Consider the following 19,521-nt stretch of genomic DNA (forward strand, 5'->3'; position numbering starts at 1 on the left):
ACCGAGGCGGCAGTGCTCGCCGCTTAGGGGCGGAGGCGCCGCGTGTCGCGGCCCCCTCAGAGCTCTTCGTTCCTCAGCCCCGTCCTAGCTTCTCTTGCCCACTCTTTCGTCATGAGCTGCAGTTCTCTTCTCCCGAGAGGAAGAGAGGAGGCGGCCAGGCCTCGAAACCCGAGGAAGAAGGCCGCAATAGCGATGGCGGCCCTCGGGGGAGCGGGGCGGCCTCAACCTAACGCGGGGCGGGGCCTCGGGGGCGGAGCCTCGGCGGGGCGGCCGCTTCGGAGCCGCAAAGTTTGGCTGTGGCGGCAAATGGGCTTGGGCGGCTCCTCGGCGGGTGGCGGTGGTGGCCGTAGCGGTTCCTCCTGGCCCTGTTAATGTCGGGGCCAGGCCCGGGGAGGATGGCGCCCTAGAGCCCGGCCTCGCTGGGGTAGGGGCGGGAGGGGACGGGGTGGGCACCGGCCATGTCGGAGGTGACCCGGAGTCTGCTGCAGCGCTGGGGCGCCAGTTTTAGGAGAGGCGCCGACTTCGACTCTTGGGGCCAGCTGGTGGAGGCGATAGACGAGTATCAGATGTGAGTGACTAACCGCAGGAGCGGGCCAGCCCGGCTCCAGTCGGCCGCCTCCCCCTTTCTTCTGTCGGTGTCTCTCATCTCTGTATCTGCAGCCAAGGCTTCCCAGGGTGGGGCCCCGCAGGCACTGGGGCTGGGATCGCACTGGCCCCGGCGGGCTGCCCCGGAACCGGCGGTCCGCTCGCTGGGCTTCCTCGCCCCTCTCCCCCTCCGCCGCCGCGGGGCCGGTTCCATTCAACAGGTAGCCCCTCTTTCCTGGGGCGCCCGCCCTAGCAGGCTACGTCTTTTAGTGCCCGTCCCCCGCCCCGCAGTCGGTTTCCTTTCCTCCTTTCACCCGCCTCTCTCAGGTTGCTGCCCCTCAATTTCTCTTTTAGAATCGCTCAGGGAGACTTGTGTGTTCTCCGCCCACGTTCCAGGGATGAGTGGCCTTGCTCTGTGCGGTGCCTTCCTCCTCCCATGTGTAGGACAAGAGGAGGGAACTGGTGGCGATTGAGGGGAGGGGGTGCCCCCAGGAAGCAGCGAGGACAGGGGTGCCTCACCAGCCAAGGGTCCCCTTAAGCACCCCTTCTCCACCCCTCTTGCTGGTGAGCCGTGTTTTCACAATTCACCTCGATTCCGTTTCGGTTTCTGGAGCTGTTATTTGCTGGGCTGTGTGAGTCCCACCCACCCCCTCGCTCGGTCGCTTTGGGTGGAGTCCGCGCAGGATGTGAACAGAAGAGAGCAAACTGAATTAATGGACCCCGCACGGGAGCCACCGCTCCCTCTTCGGGTCCCTCCTCCTTGTCCTGTGTCTAATGTATAGCCGCTGGGTACTTTGTGAGTACCAGTCTCTTTGATCTTTGACCCGAAGTCCGATTTCTTTCTTTTTTTGCCCCCCCCCCCCAAAAAAAAACTTCGGGGGTGTTTTTTTAAACTAAAAGACAAGATTTACGTGTACATAAAATCTTGCTTATTTCTTGCACCTTTTACTGAAAATAAGAACTGCTTGCCAAAATGGTATTGTTTGCAAGCCGTTGCCATTAAATTAACTCTTTGGTCAAAAGCAAGTTATTGTTTGAGGTATAACCGAGGACGAAACCTTGTGTGAGTAAAATCCCCGCCCCCACGTGTCTTCTGGAAAGGATATGCAATTGAGACTGGGAAGCTTTAAATTCTTTTTCCTTTCTCTACAATAGTTAACTTGTTTTTACCTGACCGTTAAGATAATTTAAATGTGCAGATGTTTTCCACGCCGTCCTACAGACTTGTAGTTTCCAAAAGCCCTGAAAACAACCTGCTCTGGGCCGTTTAGCCCTGTGCCCCCAACGCTGGCGCTTGTTTTGCATCTTCACTTGACTTCACTTGCTCTTGCAACTACTTAGTGAGAACATTACTCTCGTTTTACAAAACCAGGAAACTGAAGCTCTCAGGTTAAACAGATTAACGGGGGGGGGGGGGGGGGTCATAAAACTATACCACTGAAAGCCGGGTTGTTTGTTTTCGGTTGTTTTGGTTTTTGGGGTTTTTTGGTGTGTTGTTGTTGTTTTACTAAATCCTGGGTGCTCTATTACATGGTGCTTAAGACACTTTAAGATGCCTTGTGTAAGTGAACTGGGTTCCCAGAGCTCATAGCTTTACCTTACTGTGGCCAGTTAGCGAGCACCTGTGCGTGCTCATTCTGCGTGTTATCGGAAATCACAAGCCCTGAAATGTAAAGCTGCCTTGGCTTGTGCGGTGCTGGGACTCAGCGGCAGACTTCACAATGGGAAGTGAAGAATACCATGTCCAATTGAAATCACAAAGGAAAATTGAGTATGCAAGCTGTTAAGCTGGAATTTCTAGAAACCTCTCCATGAGAGTGATAGCCACATAGAAATCTATTGTTGGACCTCAATACTAACCTTTGAACGTAATGATTCAGAGGAGTTCTCAAGTGATAGAAACTGCTAGCGTCAAATCGGAGGAGTAATGATTGCCTTAAATTTTGTAAACATTCAGGCTGCATGTAAAATGAGGTTGGATTGAAAATTAGGATATTCAAAAGTGAAGGCAAATTGTCTTTTTTATTTCAGTTATCTGTTTGGGAGGAAAGGTTGCAGAGAAGGAGACCATTTGGGGGTCACTAAATCATGTAAAAAAGAATGGACAGCATATTGAGAGTGAAGAAGGAAGAGTCTAGGATAACTGGTATTTCTAATTCGGTAGGCAGCAAGGACTTTATAGTCATGGAACACAGTGAAATTTATGGGAGGAGGGATATTTAGGGAGGGAATAAACATGTCTGTACCATCACAGTGTAAGAATACAGTAGCTTAAACAATTTCATCACTCAACAAGTGAGAGCTGGAGATACAAAAATGAATACGATTTGATTCCCACCCTCAAAGCACTGAGAGTCTAATGGAGCATTTTAGAGTGATTGGGTGTTGCTGTTACAGAAGTATGAAAAGAGTATGTGCTGCTACATACTGCTTGCTGTTTCCAGGAGCATGCTTCTGCCTTAGGGCTGTTTGTACTTTTTCTGGAACATTCTTCTTTCATTATCTGCTTGGGTTGCATGGTCACCTCCTTCAGGTCTTTGTTCAGATATTATCTTCTCAATGAGGACCTGTCTGGCTACCCTGTTTCTAACTGCAAAGCCTGTTACCTACCCCCACACCCTCCACCTCAGCCTCCCACATCATGACCGCCCCCCCCCCCCACGCACCCTGTTTACTTTTTTCCATAGTGTGTATCACCATCTAAAATACAGTGTATTTTACGTATTGATTGTTTATTATCTCTCTCCCTTCTTGAGCGTAAACTCTGGGAGGGCAGGGTTAGAGGAGTTGTCTTGTTTTCTGCTTTACACTTAGTGTCCTAGTGATGTGAGGTTATTATTAAATCACTGTTTATTTGGATATTCTATATTGTATTCTTTTAATGAATGGGTTCAGAAGTATGCTGTGGGAGCACCGAGTTGATATTAAAGTATTGTTGGAAGATTTACACGAATTATGTCAAAACTAGAATTGCTAGCCAAAATATACATGGCCAATTAAGAGTAATTCATGAAGCAGGCCAGCCAGCTCTTTCAGCAATCTGGGGATACGGTGACCTCCTCACTTATGATGGAATGATAAGGACTCTGTTGCTCAGAATCAGATATTCCACAGGATCAGTGCTGAGGTATTAATCTAGCACGTGTTGCTCAATAAATACTTGTTAAATGAATGAGTTTGAAGACTGAATAGTACCTGGTGTTAATCATCTTTACTATGCCTTACATCACTGCTGCTCAAAGTGGGTCCGCAGATGGCGGTGCTGGTCTACGGTAAGGAGATCAAGGAATTGAAATTGAAGATTTGGAAACTTTAGGGATGCTTGGGTGGCTCAGTTGGTTAAGCGTCCGACTCTTGGTTTTGGCTCAGGTCGTGATCTCATGGTCTGTGAGTTTGAGCCCCACATCCGGCTTCATGCTGACAGTGTGGAGCCTGATTGGGATTTACTCTCTCCCTGCACTCCCCGCCCGCCCCCCCTCTGTCTCTTAAAAAAGGATTTAGAAACTAGCAATTTGACATCTTCATGGTAGTTTTTATTATATTTTGTTAAAGTGTTAACTTAGAGCAAAATGGGGAAAGAAACCAGTTCTTCACTACAGATAGTTTGAGAAGCACTAATTTGTCATAGATCGTTGTGGGATTTCTTTCAGTTGCTTATGTGTTTATATTTAAGCTCCCTCTGAGAACAGTGGTTTGTTTTTTTTTTTTCCCCTACAGTCATCCTTGTAGGATGAGATTATTCTGGAGAGAAGAATATTTGAGAGGTTTCTCACCTTTCCTAATAGAACGTCAACTGTCTTAGCTGCTCATCTGGTATCTAAAGCATGTGGATTTTCCCTCAGTGGGCAAGATCACATCTCACTTTGTCTTCAAATAGTGCAATCATTTATGGATTCAGAAAGTTAAATTTTTATCCAGGTCTTTAAAAAGTTTTTAAAAAGAGTATAATATTTATACCATGAAATCCATGCATTTTACACATACAGTCCAGTGAATTTTTAGCGATTTTATACCACGTTGTACAACCATCACTACAATTAAATTTCATAACGTTTCCATCACCCAACAAAGATCCTTTGTGTCCATTGACAGTCGCTCCATGTTCTCGTTCCAGCCTCAGGCAACCTGTAATCTATAGTAAAGATTTGTCTTTTCTGGACACTTCATGGAAACGGAATCATACAAAGTGTGATCTTTGGTATGTGGCTTCTTTCGCTCAGCATAGCGTCTTTGAGGTTCATCCCGTTGCGGCACGTGTCAGCATTTTGTTCCTTTTACTGCCGAATAGCATCACCTCGTATGGATACCACCGTTGTGTATCCGTTCACTAGTTAAAGGACATTTGAGTTGTTTCTACTTTTTGACTCTTATCAGTAACGCCGTTGTGAACGTTTACAGGTAACTCTTCATGTGCACACACATTTTCATTCCAAAGAGTGGAATTTCTGGGTAATAGAAGTTTACATATACTTTGTGAAGGAAACTGCTGTATTGTCCAGACTGACTGTACAGTTTTACATTTCTACCCACGGTGTATCGGAGTTACTGTTTCCCCACATTGATGGCATTTGTTATTGCCTGTCTTTTCTATGATAGCCATTCTAGTAGACGGATAGCATACTTCACTGTGGTTAGTTTGCCTTTCGTGAACTGTGAGAGAGGGACCTGAGCCAAAATCAAGAGTCAACTGACTGAGCCACCCAGGCACCCCTACCTATTGAGTTTATGACCGTTCTTTGTGTATTCTGGATATAGGTTCTTTATCAGACATATGATTTGCAAATATTTCCTCCCAGTCTGTTGCCTAATTTTGAAAAGCAAGGTTCTGTTTGAATTTAACATCCTTGTCCACTGACTATTAACATGTGAGCAGGAGTTGAGAGCTACCCCCTTTCTTTCTGATAACGACCATGCTTAGGTTAACAGTCACTATTAGCGTATTATGTGAGCACTGTTCAAATAAAGAAACTGTGCCACACTAGAACTTCCCTGAGGTGATTGACATTGTTAAATGTAGACTGTGAGTCCTAAAAGAGAACTTCATATAAGGGGTAGTCCAGCAAGAGTTAGAAACTAAGTGCAGAACAAGGACAAGAATAATGGCAATGTCTATTCCTACTTGTACCTTCTCTTGTATAGAATCCACGAAGAGTGGGTCTGTGAATGACATCATAGGAAAATATTATGGGTTTCCACCTTTGAAGTAAAATAAGTAAGTGGATGGAAACAGTTTGATTAAGTAAAATAGTGGAGTGATTCTTGGCAAATGTCAATAATTTTATGTAGGAGTTTCATACATTATAATAAGGAAGATGCATACCTTTCGTCGATTGGAGAGAGGCCATCAAATATAATGGACTTTACACCTGGTCTTTAAGGACATGTGTGATTGCATAGAATAAAACTCTCATCTAAGACTTTTTTTTGAAATTCATTGAACTGTCTTTTGCAGTTGGTTTGGTAGGAAATCAAACACTTGCTACCCTTTGCATTCCTGCTTCCACCCCCCACCTAGAACAGTATAGTATGCTTGAGAATTATGGTTTTAATTTCTTTTGCCGGTGACAGAATGTTTCACCAAAGAATCCTTTCGATGGTCATTTCCCCCCCACAGATTTTTAAAAATTGAGATAAATATCACATAACATAAAATTTCCCACTGTAGGGGCACCTGGGTAGCTCAGTCGGTTCAGCGTTCAACTTTGGCTCAGGTCATGATCTCGCGGTTCATGCGTTCAAGCCCCGCGTTGGGCTCTGTGCTGACATCTCAGCCCGGAGCCTGCTTCAGATTCTGTGTCTCCCTCTCTCTCTGCCCCTCCCCTACTCACGCTCTGTCTGTCTCTCAAAATAAATAAGCATTAAAAGAAATTAAGAAATGGGGCACCTGGGTGGCTCAGTCAGTTAAGTGTCCGACTTCGGCTCAGGTCATGATCTCAGTCCATGAGTTTGAGCCCCGCTGACAGCTCATAGCCTGGAGCCTGCTTCGGATTCTGTGTCTCCCTCTGTCTCTGCCCCTCCCCTGCTCATGCTGTGTCTCTGTCTCAAAGATAAATAAAACATTTTTAAAATTAAAAAAAAAAATTTCCCACTGTAAAGTTGTACAATTTGGTGGTTCTAGTATATTCACAGTGTTCTGCAACCATCACCACAATCTCATTTCAGAATATTTCAAACCCCATATCTGATGTCAGTCACTCCCAATTCCCTCCTTACCCAGCCCCTGTCAACCACAAATGTGCTTTCTGTCTCTATGGATTTATCCATTCTGGACATTTTGTGTAAATGATCAGGTGATTTTTTTTGTATCTGGCATCTTTCATTTCACATGATGTTTTTGAGGTTCATGCTGTAGCTTGTAGCAGCAGTCTTCGTTCCTCTTTGTGATCAAATCCTATTTCATTGAAAGGATGCACCACATTTTGTTTATCCATTCTGCAGTTGATGGACACCTTGGGTGTTTCCAGTTTGGGCCATCGTGCATAATGTTGTTGCTGCGAACATTCATGTACAGGTCTTTTTGTGGGAGCATGTTTTCAGTTCTTGGACTATACCTAGAATTTTGAGATTGCTGGGTTATGTATGGTAACTCTATGTTTAACTTTTGAGGGACTGCCAAACTGTTTTCCACAGTGACTGCATCATTTTACATTCCTACCAGCACTGCATGAAGGTTCCAAAATTTCCATGTCCTTGCCAACAGCGTTATTTTTTTTTTCTCTTTTTAGAAACTATACCCATCCTAGTGGGTGTGAGGTGGTATCGTATTGTGCTTTTGATTTGTATTTCCCTAATGACTAATGATACGATATTTATTGGCTTATTGACCAGTTTTATATCTTTTTTGGGAAAATGTCCAAATCCTTTTCCCATTTTTAAATTGAGCTATTTGTCTTTTTATTGTGTGGCTGTAAGAACCAGTCATTTAGCTTTTGTGGCCTCAGAAAGAGCTTGGGGTCCTTACTGGCGAATTTGGACCTAGTCACACACATCCGTCCTTGGCTCAGCTGCTGTTTTTAAGAACAATAATTGGGCAAACAGTGATTTTCATGTCTGATTGGTGGAGGATTTTCTTTTTCGTGAAAAGTGTTTTGGAAAGTATTTAATAGGCTGCTATCATTTTGTAATGGCTGTTTGACTAATCTCAGCACTACTTCATTGTTTTTAAAAAATATTTGTAAGAGAGACAGTGCAAGGGCGGGGAAGATGCAGAGAGACCGGGGGGCGGATAGAGGTTGTGAAGCTGGCTCTGTGCTGAGAGCAGAGAGCAGGCTTGAACTCACAAGCCACGAGGTCAGGACCTGAGAAGTCAGATGCTTAACTGACTGAGCTACCCAAGTGCCCCCATTGTCTGTTTTTATCTTTTATTTTTTTAAATTTACTTTTAATGTTTATTTGTTTTTGAGACAGACGGACGGACGGACACACACACACACACACACACACACACACACATATAGCGTGAGTGGGGGAGGGGCAGAGAGAGGGGAAGACACAGAATCTGAAGCAGGCTCCACGCTCTGAGCTGTCAGCATAGAGTCCGACACAGGGCTCAAACTCATGAACCACAAGATCATGACCTCAGCTGAAGCTGGACGCTTAACCAACTGAACCACCCAGATGCCCCCCCCCCCCATTGTCTGTTTTTTAAAAGATTTAAATTATTTCACCTTGTTACACTTAAGATTGTTTGCTTTCCTTCAATTCTAAAGAATATTTATTTTTCTTCTTACAGATTAGCAAGACATCTACAAAAAGAGGCCCAAGCTCAACACAATAATTCTGAATTCACAGAAGAACAAAAGGTACTGTAAAATAATATCTACATGTATCAGATTCCAAATGGGAAGGATTCTGTCTTTCAAATCCATTAAGCAAAAACAAACAAGAGAAACTGTTACACTTAAGTACAAAGAATGACACTGATTATGCTTTGGGGAACGTGAAGGGATCACTGAGAGATAACACTTGATTTACTACTCTGTGACTTTCTCACTTGATGAATTTCTCCACTTAGCCATTTAGACTTTAGCTTTAGTGGAGACCCGCTACACTCCGGTTGCAGGGGGGTAGATTCCAGAGACTCAATTTTGATTGTGAGTAATTACATCCAACTTCAATACTTAATTAACTCTGAATTTTCTTAACTCCCTCTTCCCTCCTCTTAAAACAAACACATATCCAAAAAACAAGCCTCCCCCAGAAGCCACCACTGAAAAAAATTAGTTCAAGTCAAGAATTTGGCATAAAAATACATGAGCCAAGTAACTGCATATGGTTACAAAATGTTTCAATGGTGCTCTTTCTCCTTGAATTAAAATTTTAATGTGTCAAGTTGATTCCCTGGATTGTTAGAGATTAAAAAAAAAACAACAGGATACTTTAAGAAACTTTGCTTTAAAAGAGTGAGAAGAAAGGGAAGAAACAATTCCCATTTTTTCCTGGCTCAGAGTGTCTAGTGTTAAAGTCAAATTTTAATCTCGTAGATAATGAAAAAAATTACTGCGTCAGATTTTCCCTCCTATCTTAAGATGTTGTAAAAACTATAGTGACTTAATTTGTTTTTATTAATCTTTTCTTTTCTTTCTTTTTTTTTTTTTTTTAGTACAAGGGGGTGGGAGTGGTTTTTTGCACGTGTTTTAAGTAAGCCTGAACAAATTTATCTTCGTTCTTTTGCCTGTATTCTTTTGACTCTTGTTTGTAGGAGTTTGGATGGGGAAAAAACCCAAAAGATGAGGGTTAGCTATGTTTCTTGCACAAGTTTGTATATTTGCATTTTTAAAATATTTAGGAGCTACATTATCTAATGTACTCTTTCTATTTATCTAAAAAAGAAAACACAATACTACAATATACAGTGTGTTTTTTTCTTTATTCCTTTACGGTTGTTAATGTACACAGTAGATGTAGGAAATTTAAGATTTGAGCCCAGCAAAATAATTACCAGGGAGGAAACGATGGGTTTGCTTGAGGAAAGGAACAAACACTATTCATAGGCTTTACCACCTCTGTAAGATTTGTGAACTCTGGGAATGATTAGGAAGTGATTGGCTGGCATGACAAAATTGAGAGGCAAAACACCTTAACTTTGAAACACAATCTCCAATGTCTGAGTGTGTGAATTAACAGCTGACCAAGTGTGTTATGAATAGGGAAACAAATGAAAGCTGAGGGAAATTTTTGGAAGTTGAATGTTTCCTACACTGTAATCACCTGTTTGCCTTGAGTTACTTACATGCTTTATCTCCAACATCTGTTGCTCAGATTTAGGACCTATGAGCAACGTGACCTCAAATGTAAAGTGAGTTGACCTAAAAGCAAAAATCTTTTCAAATGCCATCAAGAAGTGAGCTTTGTTACACAACAATAATTAGACTAATGAAAAACAATAAACTTTTTCTTAATTTTCTTTAAGGCTGAAGCTGATGTGTGATTATGCTCTTTATTCTTTAATTTATAGCTGTTCCTTAGTAGCCACCAATGCTGTCTTTTTTCAGTTTACACAGACCCACAGATCTTCTGCTCCATGAGGCCTGGGAGGCAGCGTGACCTTGAGGAAAAGCCTGAGGCCTTGAGTTGGAAGGCTTTGGTCTTGAATCCCAGCCCTGTCCCTGGGCCTTAACTTCCTTAAGTATGAAATGAGGGATTAGATAACCCTAAATGATCTTAAAAGATATCCCTAAATCTTCTAATGCCTTCTGCCTTTGAAGTTTTCTGTACCTCCTCCTTTTCTGGAGGCCTGATTTCTGAGGTATTTGTTATTTATAATACCTGCCTAGGAGGCATTTGTGGCTGCCAGTTGTGACTCCAAGAGAGAGCTTGTTCCTGCCTGCCTGTTCCTTGGGCTTGGAGAAGGACCCCCCAAGTCACTCTGTACTACATTAGGAACATAAGGCAAGTCGTATGCATTTACAAATTTAATTTTCTTTAAAAATACAGGCGAAACACTCACAGCCAACCAAAAAAAACTCATAGTGACATATACGTCGTCTTATTTTTGAATGTCACAGAAGAAAAAAGTTAGAAGCTCCAAGTTAATGATTAGGAAACCAAGATTTTCCAGACGTGATCTGGGGAACACTGGCTCTAAAAAATTAATAGATGTTATTTGAATAGAGAGTTTGTGACTTGTCAAGGCTTTTCATATGCTAATGTGTATGTTGAATTTTTAAAGGCTTTGGGTAGTGGAGTGTTTCTTAAATGTGTTTGCTTTTCGAAGGCCCCCTCCTCCCTTTATAGAACACTTAATTGGGTCTAGTGTTCCGAAGAACACAATATGGGAGATTTTGAAACCAACCGTTAGGTCTGCAAAAATAATTGAATGTCAGACCTGGCACTTAAGCCAAAGCAGAAGAAACTCAATTGTGTTTGCCTCAAAAGAGAAAAATGCAGAATATATACCTCAGTTACTCTAAGCAAAATTGTTCTTTGTATTTTCTATTTGGAATTATATCTTTTATGCTTAGACTCAAATCTTAGAATTATACTAACCATTCAGTAGTTTGTGGGACTTTGAAAGATTTTTTTAAAAAGCAACATTTCTTTATGAAGCTTTTTACTGTCTCACAATAAGCTTTGAAAAATATTTGATGAATAAATGCTTTGTTGGATCTTAGGTTATTGATATTTATTTGTATATAAGTAAGATCAGAGAGAAATCCTAATTTTTGAGAAAAATATCTTCACGATATTTATTTCTTTTAAGTTTATTCATTTTGAGAGAGAGAGAGAGAGAGAGAGAGAGAACGAGTACAGGAGGGGCATAGAGAGAAGGGGACACAGAATCCGAAGCAGGCTCCGTGCTGTCAGCACAGAGCCTGATGCGGGGCTCAAACTCACGAACCGTGAGATCATGACCTGAGCCTATGTCAGACGTTTAACTGAGCCACCCAGGCAGGCGCCCCCACAATATTTATTTTAAATCTAAACTCTAAAGCAGAACTACTTATCTCTCTAAACTTTATTCATTGGTGATTTAAAAAATATCTTCCTATGGATTTGCTATTATATTCTCATAGATTTCTGGTAGAAAATAAGGTTTATGATTCTCATTTGATCCTCCCTCGTGATTAGTTGACTTAGCTTTCATTTCAATTCTCAACAGTTTTGTCATTATAACAACTGAGTTTAGTAGCCAAAAAATAGCTGCCAAGAGCTTTCATTCCATTAAATTCCCTACTTTGGTGTAGTAGGTTTTCTCATGTAAGTTTCTGGACAGAATAGAACATCCTGTCTCATGATGCTTAGAAAGTTTTTCCCTGTTTTGAATCAAATTTGGTAGTAATGAGAATTCCAGCACTATACGCTTGGTTTATAGGTTCCCCCTTTCCACTGACTTTCCTGCTTTCCCCTATTACCCCTCCCCCCCCCCCCCCCCCCCCCCGCAGCCAGAGAGTAGATGACGGATGTTTAAATTAAAAAAAGTACGTCTGGAGTGAGACTGTGTTACTTTATGTGTATTTTGTAAACTTTTTTTCCTTATATAAATTATGTTTTAGCAAAATTAAAATGTAGCTCTTTGTTTTTAGTCCGTCTTTTCCTTAACTGCTCTTTTAGAGTTATTAATTTCCCTACCAATGACAAAATAAAATAGCCAATATTCTGAAAATGAGAACATTTTCCATGGCTATACCGTATTAGTCATGAGCAGTTCATTTGAATGAGGTGCTAATAATTTAAATCTTTCTAAAATTAGTCTTCATTTACCTTCAGGGCTTAGTCTTAACGTACTTGAGTTGATAGTGCTTCTGCTTGGACAGAAGCGACCTTGTGCCACTTAATCATTCTTCCTAACGGTTTGTTTCTAAGAAAGGTGGAACAGTTACAGTAGCGAGAACTTGATTTTGACATCAGTAAATGCTACATGTTTTAAAAGTCATTGCTGCAGCTGAAAATGATAGTGTTTCGCTCCCTTTTTAATACTGATGTTGGGTGTGGTCCCTTAAAGTAGTTATGAATAATGCTCATTGGTATTTTGCCACAGTTCAGTAGGTTCTGTGTACAGAGCGGCCGGTTCTGCTTAACTTGAAGAAATGCTTAAATTTAAAATCGGTTATTAGTGGGATTGTAGTTGTTAAAGAGCATTTTACCTTAAATGTTAACCGCCTCGAATCAAATGGATTTTATAGTAGAGAAAGAAGGGGAGTTAGCCACTATTTTTAAAGACTTCCTCATTGATACATCTCACAACAAAACCCTTTTTAAAAAGCATTTTTTAAAGAACCTAAAGCATATGGCCAAATGGTATTAAAATAAGTATATTGCTTTGTTGGATATATTACTGTTGTACGTATAGGATACTTTGATGTCTAGGGCAAGTTACTGAACCTCTCTTCAGTCTTCACGTCTACAGAAGGATTGTGTCTTAACTCGGGGTTAGAGTAAGATCACATGAATTAATGCTTGTACCTCACTTAGGAGAGCCTGAGTATTTAATAGCCGTTAGCCATTACTATCTAACTACACACACCCACGCACATTTTAAATCACCTGCTAGTTTTGTCAGAGTTGATGGTATATTTGAACCCTTACTTGGGGATATTATATTTTATGTAGAAAAGACTATTGCTGTTTCATATGCAATAGCTATTTGAGAGAACGGATAAATCTATGAGTTACCTCGAGTCCTTTTGCAGTTACTATATTTACTTTGAATGTAAAATTTCAGAATAAAATTGAGTATTTTCCAAACTGAGATAGTGGGATTAAAAGGAAGTTTTAAAGATCATGGAGACAGTTAAATAGCGTTTTGATCCTTGGCCAAGGGTCCTGTCTCACTCAGTAGCAGGTCGAGTCTGTGTACCAGCTGTTTATCGTTGGTGAGATAATTGCGTAGTGCCCACTCGCCTAAGTGCCAGGGGCCAACACAATACTCATTACACCTTTTTGCTCCTCATTTATCTTATAAAGAAAGTGGCCAAAGAGAAAACCACAAAAGCCAGTTTGCTAAACTTTTGCAAGTGATCAGTACATGTAGAAGACACATCATTTTTTTCCAAGCAGTGTTTCGTTCCGAAGGCAGTGCACATGTTGTATGTAAATACTTAACTTTCATGGTCTGGGTTTATTTCTAATAAAAACAGAAGAAATGCCTTTTTTTTTGCAAGGACTTAAAAATGTTGATGGGCGTACTTCAGCCGTCTACTCTTGTAGGTGTTTCTTCTGTGGGTTTCCTCATTGTCATTTCCACCCTCGTCATTCACGTTCTTGTTCTGATTACCGTTTGCCTGGACAGCTGAGGTAACCCAACTGCTCTTACCTTTGGTCTTTTCCCTTTTCTACCCTAGCCTATGGGGACTGTTCTCACAACAGTCTTCTTAAAAGGGCAAATCTGATGGTCATTCTTCTGTTCAAAAACTTATGTGTAGTTGAAGGTCCTTCTGAATGACCACCCTAGGACACACACATTTTCAAACCTATATCCCTCTGCTTTCAGTTTGAGACTTTGGACAACTGAATTGTGACAGTTTTCTCAACTCTTCAGTTTTCAAAACCTTCCCAAGTCACTAGGGTTTGATTTCTAACACAGATTCTTGCACTGTTTCTTCAGAACATACGTAATGGCTTACTTTGCTGTGTGTATAAGAGTTAAGTGTTTTTTCTTAATATTACAGTGATTTTGTAGTATCTCCTCTCACATAATAGAATTTGAGCTTATGAAAAGCAAGGGCTGTACCCTATCATTTACGTCTGTCTTATAGCTCATCTAAAACAGACCTGAATGCAAAATTAGCCACCACATATCACAACTATTGATTTTGCTTGGTATTATCTATATATTTAATTAGACAAGTCAAGATTGGACTTAAGTCAAAATTAAATGATCCCATATTGCTAATTTTCAGGTATTTCTAGTTTTAAATCTTTTCAGGACTTCCAGGCTTAATAGAGAAGAAGGAAGGAAAAGCTGGGGAGGGAAGAAGTTGGAATTCTTTTCATTGCCCTTTAAATAAATCTTAAAGCTTTCAAGAAAGCCAATTGGATTTTAAATTGGTCAGAGTACAATTAGGTGTGGAGAGAATATATATTCCCCTTCTCTCTCTTGTCCTAGCCCTTTGCCTCTTGTTTCTCTTCTCTAAAATCTGCAAGACACCAAAAAGAAATAGAATTTAACTTTAAAAAAATTATAGATCGTTTACGAACAAAAATTAACTCCATGATTTTGACAACTAACAGTTACAGTGTATTTGGTATTTATAGCTTTTTCTTTCTCCTACAGAAAACCATAGGCAAAATTGCAACATGCTTGGAATTACGAAGTGCAGCTTTACAGGTAAACAGCGTTTTTTTTTCTTTCTAATGTAAGAGAAAATTATTCTGAACTGTTCTAATAAACATAGGGGTTAATGCTAAAAGCAGTATTGTGTCAGAAGAGATTTATAGCAATAGGAATTCATGGGTTAAAGTCCTATTCAAAGATTTAGTTCATATTTAATAAGTTACAGAGAAAAGATATAACTTCCACTTTTTGCAATTTTTACCCTGAATGTTCCAAAATATAAAACCCAATAAAAACCCATTTGGGACTTTTCATTTTCTACTTTGAAAGCAAGAAATGGATTCATTTATTTTGGCTACTTTTTGAATATTTAGTTCTTGCCACTTAAAAAACATAGGGTGTAGTGAAACTTTTGTAATAAAAAGATGTAATATGTGTGTTTTAAATTCAGTCCACACAGTCTCAAGAAGAATTTAAACTGGAGGACCTGAAGAAGCTAGAACCAAGTAAGTTTTACTTTATTTTTTTGGTGGTACTCCTTTAGAAAGATATTTAACCTCTTAGAGATACAAAGATTATTTAGCATAAGGGCGTCTGGGTGGCTCAGTCAGTTGAGCATCTGACTCTTGATTTTGGCTCAGGTTGTGATCCAGTCTGCTTAAGATACTCTCTCTCTCTCTCTCTCTCTCTCTCTCTCCTAAAAATAAAAAATAAGGATTATTTGGCGTAGATGCTTATTCACTTCTGTTAGTATCTAGTCATGTGTGACTTTTTTGTGCTTTTATACATCCTAAAATGTTACAGAAATGCTTAAATTTAAAATAAGTTATTAGTGGGATCGTAGTTGTTAAACATTTTACCTTAAATGTTAACTGCCTCAATTCAAATGGATTTTATAGTAGAGAAAGAAAAGGAGAGAACTAATTTTTTAAAGATTTACTCGTTGATACATCCCACTTAGTTACTACAAAGTCCTTTTTAAAAACCATTTTTAAAAGAACCTAAAGCATATGGCCAAATGGTATTAAAATAATTATATTGGTTTGTTGGATATATGACTGTTGTATGTATAGAATATATTGATGTCTAGGGCAAGTTACTTAACCTCTCTTCAGTTTTCACATTTATAAAATGATTGCATCTAACTCGGGGTTATATTGAGGACCACCCCTAAAGATTATAGGAATTATTATTCTGTTCACCATTATAGAATATGAAAAATTATTTGATTCGGGTTGTACCTCATCCATATGTTTTAGCCTTTGTTTTGTTTTAACCACTTCAATAAGACTATACCTACTTTGGTAAGCATTGACAGTAGAGTTTCCTGGAGAGGAAAAAGTTACAGCCATTGAGGCCCATTTATACTACCTGTCTTTGAAGACTACACAGAAATCAGTCCAGCTGTTTGCTGTGCTTTACGAAGTATTTCCTTGTTCCCATTTTCCTTTCCCTTCTTGAAAGCTTTTTTGAAGTAAACAGTTGCTTCAAATGTTTTGGTGGTTGGGATGTGCCAAATAAGGTTTTCTTATTGGTTCAAATGGATGTTCACTTAGAGCAAATGTCTGTAATGTAGGCAAAGACACAATGATTGAGAATCACCACGGTCCACCTTAGAACATTTCCATCGCCCCAGAAAGAAACCCCATCCCCGTTAGCACACATCTGCTTCCCCCGCTCCTCGATTCCTGGTCCTAGGCAACCATTAATCTACTTTCTGTTTTTGTGAATTTGCGTGTTCTGGACATTTTGCATAAATGCAATCGTACCATATATGGTTATATATTAGATTATTTTAAGAAAAGCACATCGATAGCTTTTTAAAAAGATGACAATGGGAGTGCCTGGGTGGCTCAGTCGGCTGAGTGTCCGACTTGAGCTCAGGTCGTGATCTCATGGTTCATGGGTTTTAGCCCTGCATCGACCTCTCTGCTGACTGTGTGGAGCCTGCTTCAGATTCTCTGTCTCCCACTCTCTCCCTCTCTGTCCCTCCTCTGTGTGTGTTTCTCTCTCTCTCTCTCTCTCTCAAAATAAACATATAAAAAATTACAACTGCAGTTATGATGTCTGTGTTATGTAATGGTTCTAAAGAAGATTATAATGTTCAGTTTTTTTCATGACAAAAATTATTAGGATTTTGACTTTCTATTTAGTCACTGTTTTTCATTAGTTTCTGTTTGTTTTTCAATTTGTTTCCAAATAAAATTTAAGAATCTTACAGATTTCTCCTATTGCCTTATAGGATCTTTTGTTGGTATTAATAGTTACCATTTTTTAGAGTATCAGCTATGGACCAAACACTCAACTCCACTCAGCTGTGTTTTGCTGACACTTGCCCATGACTTCACAGTTTGTACATGTCAGAACTGGGTTTTGACCAGGTTTCTAAGTGACCCCAGAGCCTGTGTTCCTTCCACCATATTGTGTTGTTAATATCTGTAATGGTGCAATATTGACATCAATCCTAAATATTATGGTTTTCCAGTTCAAGCGACCCATGTGTTAGTAGAAGATTGGACTAAACCCTGTCTTAATCCTCTGTTTCTTGCTTTTGTGTCTGTTTTTATTTTTTTAAGATTAGGGGTGGGGATGGGAAGCAAAGATAGTACTATTGGGATTTATTTTGCTATACTTTGAATTTATATAGTGCATTCGGACCTTCTTGGTACTTAATTATCTTTTTGGGTGATTTTAATTTGCTGTTGTGTCTTCAAGGAATGTAAATGTATATGTTATATCTCGGGATATGCTCTGTAATTTTGCATTTATCAAAGTGAGGCACTGGTTATGAGTTGGTTACTTGATCAGAATGAAACATTTTCTACAAATTGGTATTTGAGTATATTTCAGATTGAGTTAGGCAGGCTTCTGCATCTTCTAAGGCCAGAAGGAAAGAAAAATTAATACATAGAACTCAGTTTATTCTGCTAATGTATTTTTTCTTTAAAGTTTTAAAAGAGATCTCTTGATAGTCTAGTCTGAAATTCGTACTACAACTAAGATCTTGAAAGTACTGTTTGTTTCATTTTCTTTTGTTAGTCCTTGGTAATATACTACTTCTTACTGAAACCTATCCCTCTGCCCCCGTCACCTGTAAAGTCCTTCCATTGATTGATCCTTTGAGGCCCCAGATTAATCCCACCTTTCTCTGAAAGATTTTTCTCCCTAATTAAGCTCTACCTCCTGTCCTTTTTTTTTTTTTTTTTAAATAAGCTTATATATTTATTTTGAGAGAGACACAGTGTGAGCGGGGAAGGGGCAGAGACAAAGAGTATCCCACATAGGCTCCGCGCTGTCAGCACAGAGCCCGACGTGGGGCTTGAACCCACAAAACCATGAGATCGTGACCTGAGCTGAAACGGAGAGTCAGACACTTCACCAGCTGAGCCACCCAGGCATCCCTACCTTCTGTCTTTCATAGGAGCATTTTTTATATCTGTTACCGTAGTCCACCCTGTATGATTCTTACTTAATTCATTTCTCCCCTCAAGGAGATTGTGAATAACCTTTGTATTTTCCCCACAGAGTCCATTGTAGTGCTCTGCATATCATACGGACTTGGCACATTTTTAAGTGGAATAGGGTTGAATGTCTTCAGGGAATCTTATCCTGTAATTTAAAACATAACTTTTCGGATGGGAAGGTAGCACTTGTTCATTTTGTCCCTCAGAAAAATGAAGCGAATTAGGCACAAGCAGAACACGTTTTGATAACTGTGTGTCATCTTCAGAGTGTGACCTTGTGGAGGGTGGCAGGCCAGACTGTGTGACAGTGGGCTAGGGGTGCCGGATGCTTACCAGCACGGGTGCACCGTCAACTGCCAGCCGTGATGGACTCTGTGCTCACAAGAACACCTTCCAGGAAGTTACAAACTGCTTCTCTTCTCCAAATATCCTAAAATATCACCACTGGTATTGGTGGAAGAAAAATGCTGTGTAAAGTCTAAAGACATCAGAATCTGTTATTCCATAGTTGGTGAAAATAGAAACCTATCCTACAATTACAGAAAATGAGAAAAGATTGGTTATTTTTCTTCTGAAATTACTCATACAAATTAAATATCTAATTGAACATTTCGTTTTCAAAGCAGTGGTATACCTAAGAGAAGAAATACTGTTCAGTGCTTGTATTACAGTACAAACACGAGATACTCTTAATAACTGATACCATTTTTGACTTCTTTATTGATTTTTTTACATATGTGGTAAGGATTCTTTTTCTCCCTTGTATAATTAAAATATCATTTCAGTGCTTTCATTTCCTTTATTTTATTTATTTATTTATTTATTTTTTTGGAAAGAGCGAGTGCACGTGCGTGCGAGCAGGGGAAGAGGAGAGGGAGAGAGAATCTTAAGTAGGCTCCACACCCAACCATGGAACCTGATGCACGGCTCAGTCCCACAACCATGAGATCATGACCTGAGCTGAAATCAAGAGTCAGACACTTAACCGACTGAGCCACCCAGGCACCCCTCAGTGCTTTCATTTCTGATATGAATGATACATGGTCTTTTTTTGGTCACCCACTTCCCTATTCTTAGTATTTAGCACAATACTGTGATATTGGAGTTAAATTAATAGTTTATTCACAATGAGCAATCATGCACAAGTTTAGAAAGGATGTTTTTATAATTTTAAAAATCATGCTTTTCAGTGAGACCCGAAATATTAAATACCGTGGAGAGAATAATATAATTATTATTATATATATATATAATTAT

The 19,521-nt window shown here is 40.0% G+C and overlaps 1 protein-coding gene and 1 long non-coding RNA gene across 3 annotated transcripts in view; both read left to right on the forward strand.

The window, feature by feature from the left end:
• The first annotated feature begins 309 nt into the window (after positions 1-309).
• The window catches only part of AIDA (axin interactor, dorsalization associated), a 39,306-nt gene continuing 20,094 nt past the window's right edge, over positions 310-19,521 (forward strand). For both annotated transcript variants that reach the window (XM_027075024.2, XM_027075025.2), the window contains exons 1-4: positions 310-568; positions 8,318-8,387; positions 14,801-14,854; positions 15,252-15,306. In XM_027075024.2, coding sequence (XP_026930825.1) covers positions 459-568; positions 8,318-8,387; positions 14,801-14,854; positions 15,252-15,306 — 289 coding nt within the window. In that variant the 5' untranslated portion in view covers positions 310-458. The remainder of the gene's footprint in view (positions 569-8,317; positions 8,388-14,800; positions 14,855-15,251; positions 15,307-19,521) is intronic.
• Positions 8,396-10,476, forward strand: LOC128313052 (uncharacterized). Its single transcript, XR_008293185.1, has 2 exons — positions 8,396-10,213; positions 10,362-10,476. It is a non-coding gene; the product is annotated as an uncharacterized LOC128313052 (long non-coding RNA).

Source organism: Acinonyx jubatus, chromosome E4 (assembly GCF_027475565.1).
Source record: "Acinonyx jubatus isolate Ajub_Pintada_27869175 chromosome E4, VMU_Ajub_asm_v1.0, whole genome shotgun sequence".
Taxonomy (NCBI): Eukaryota; Metazoa; Chordata; class Mammalia; order Carnivora; family Felidae; genus Acinonyx; species Acinonyx jubatus.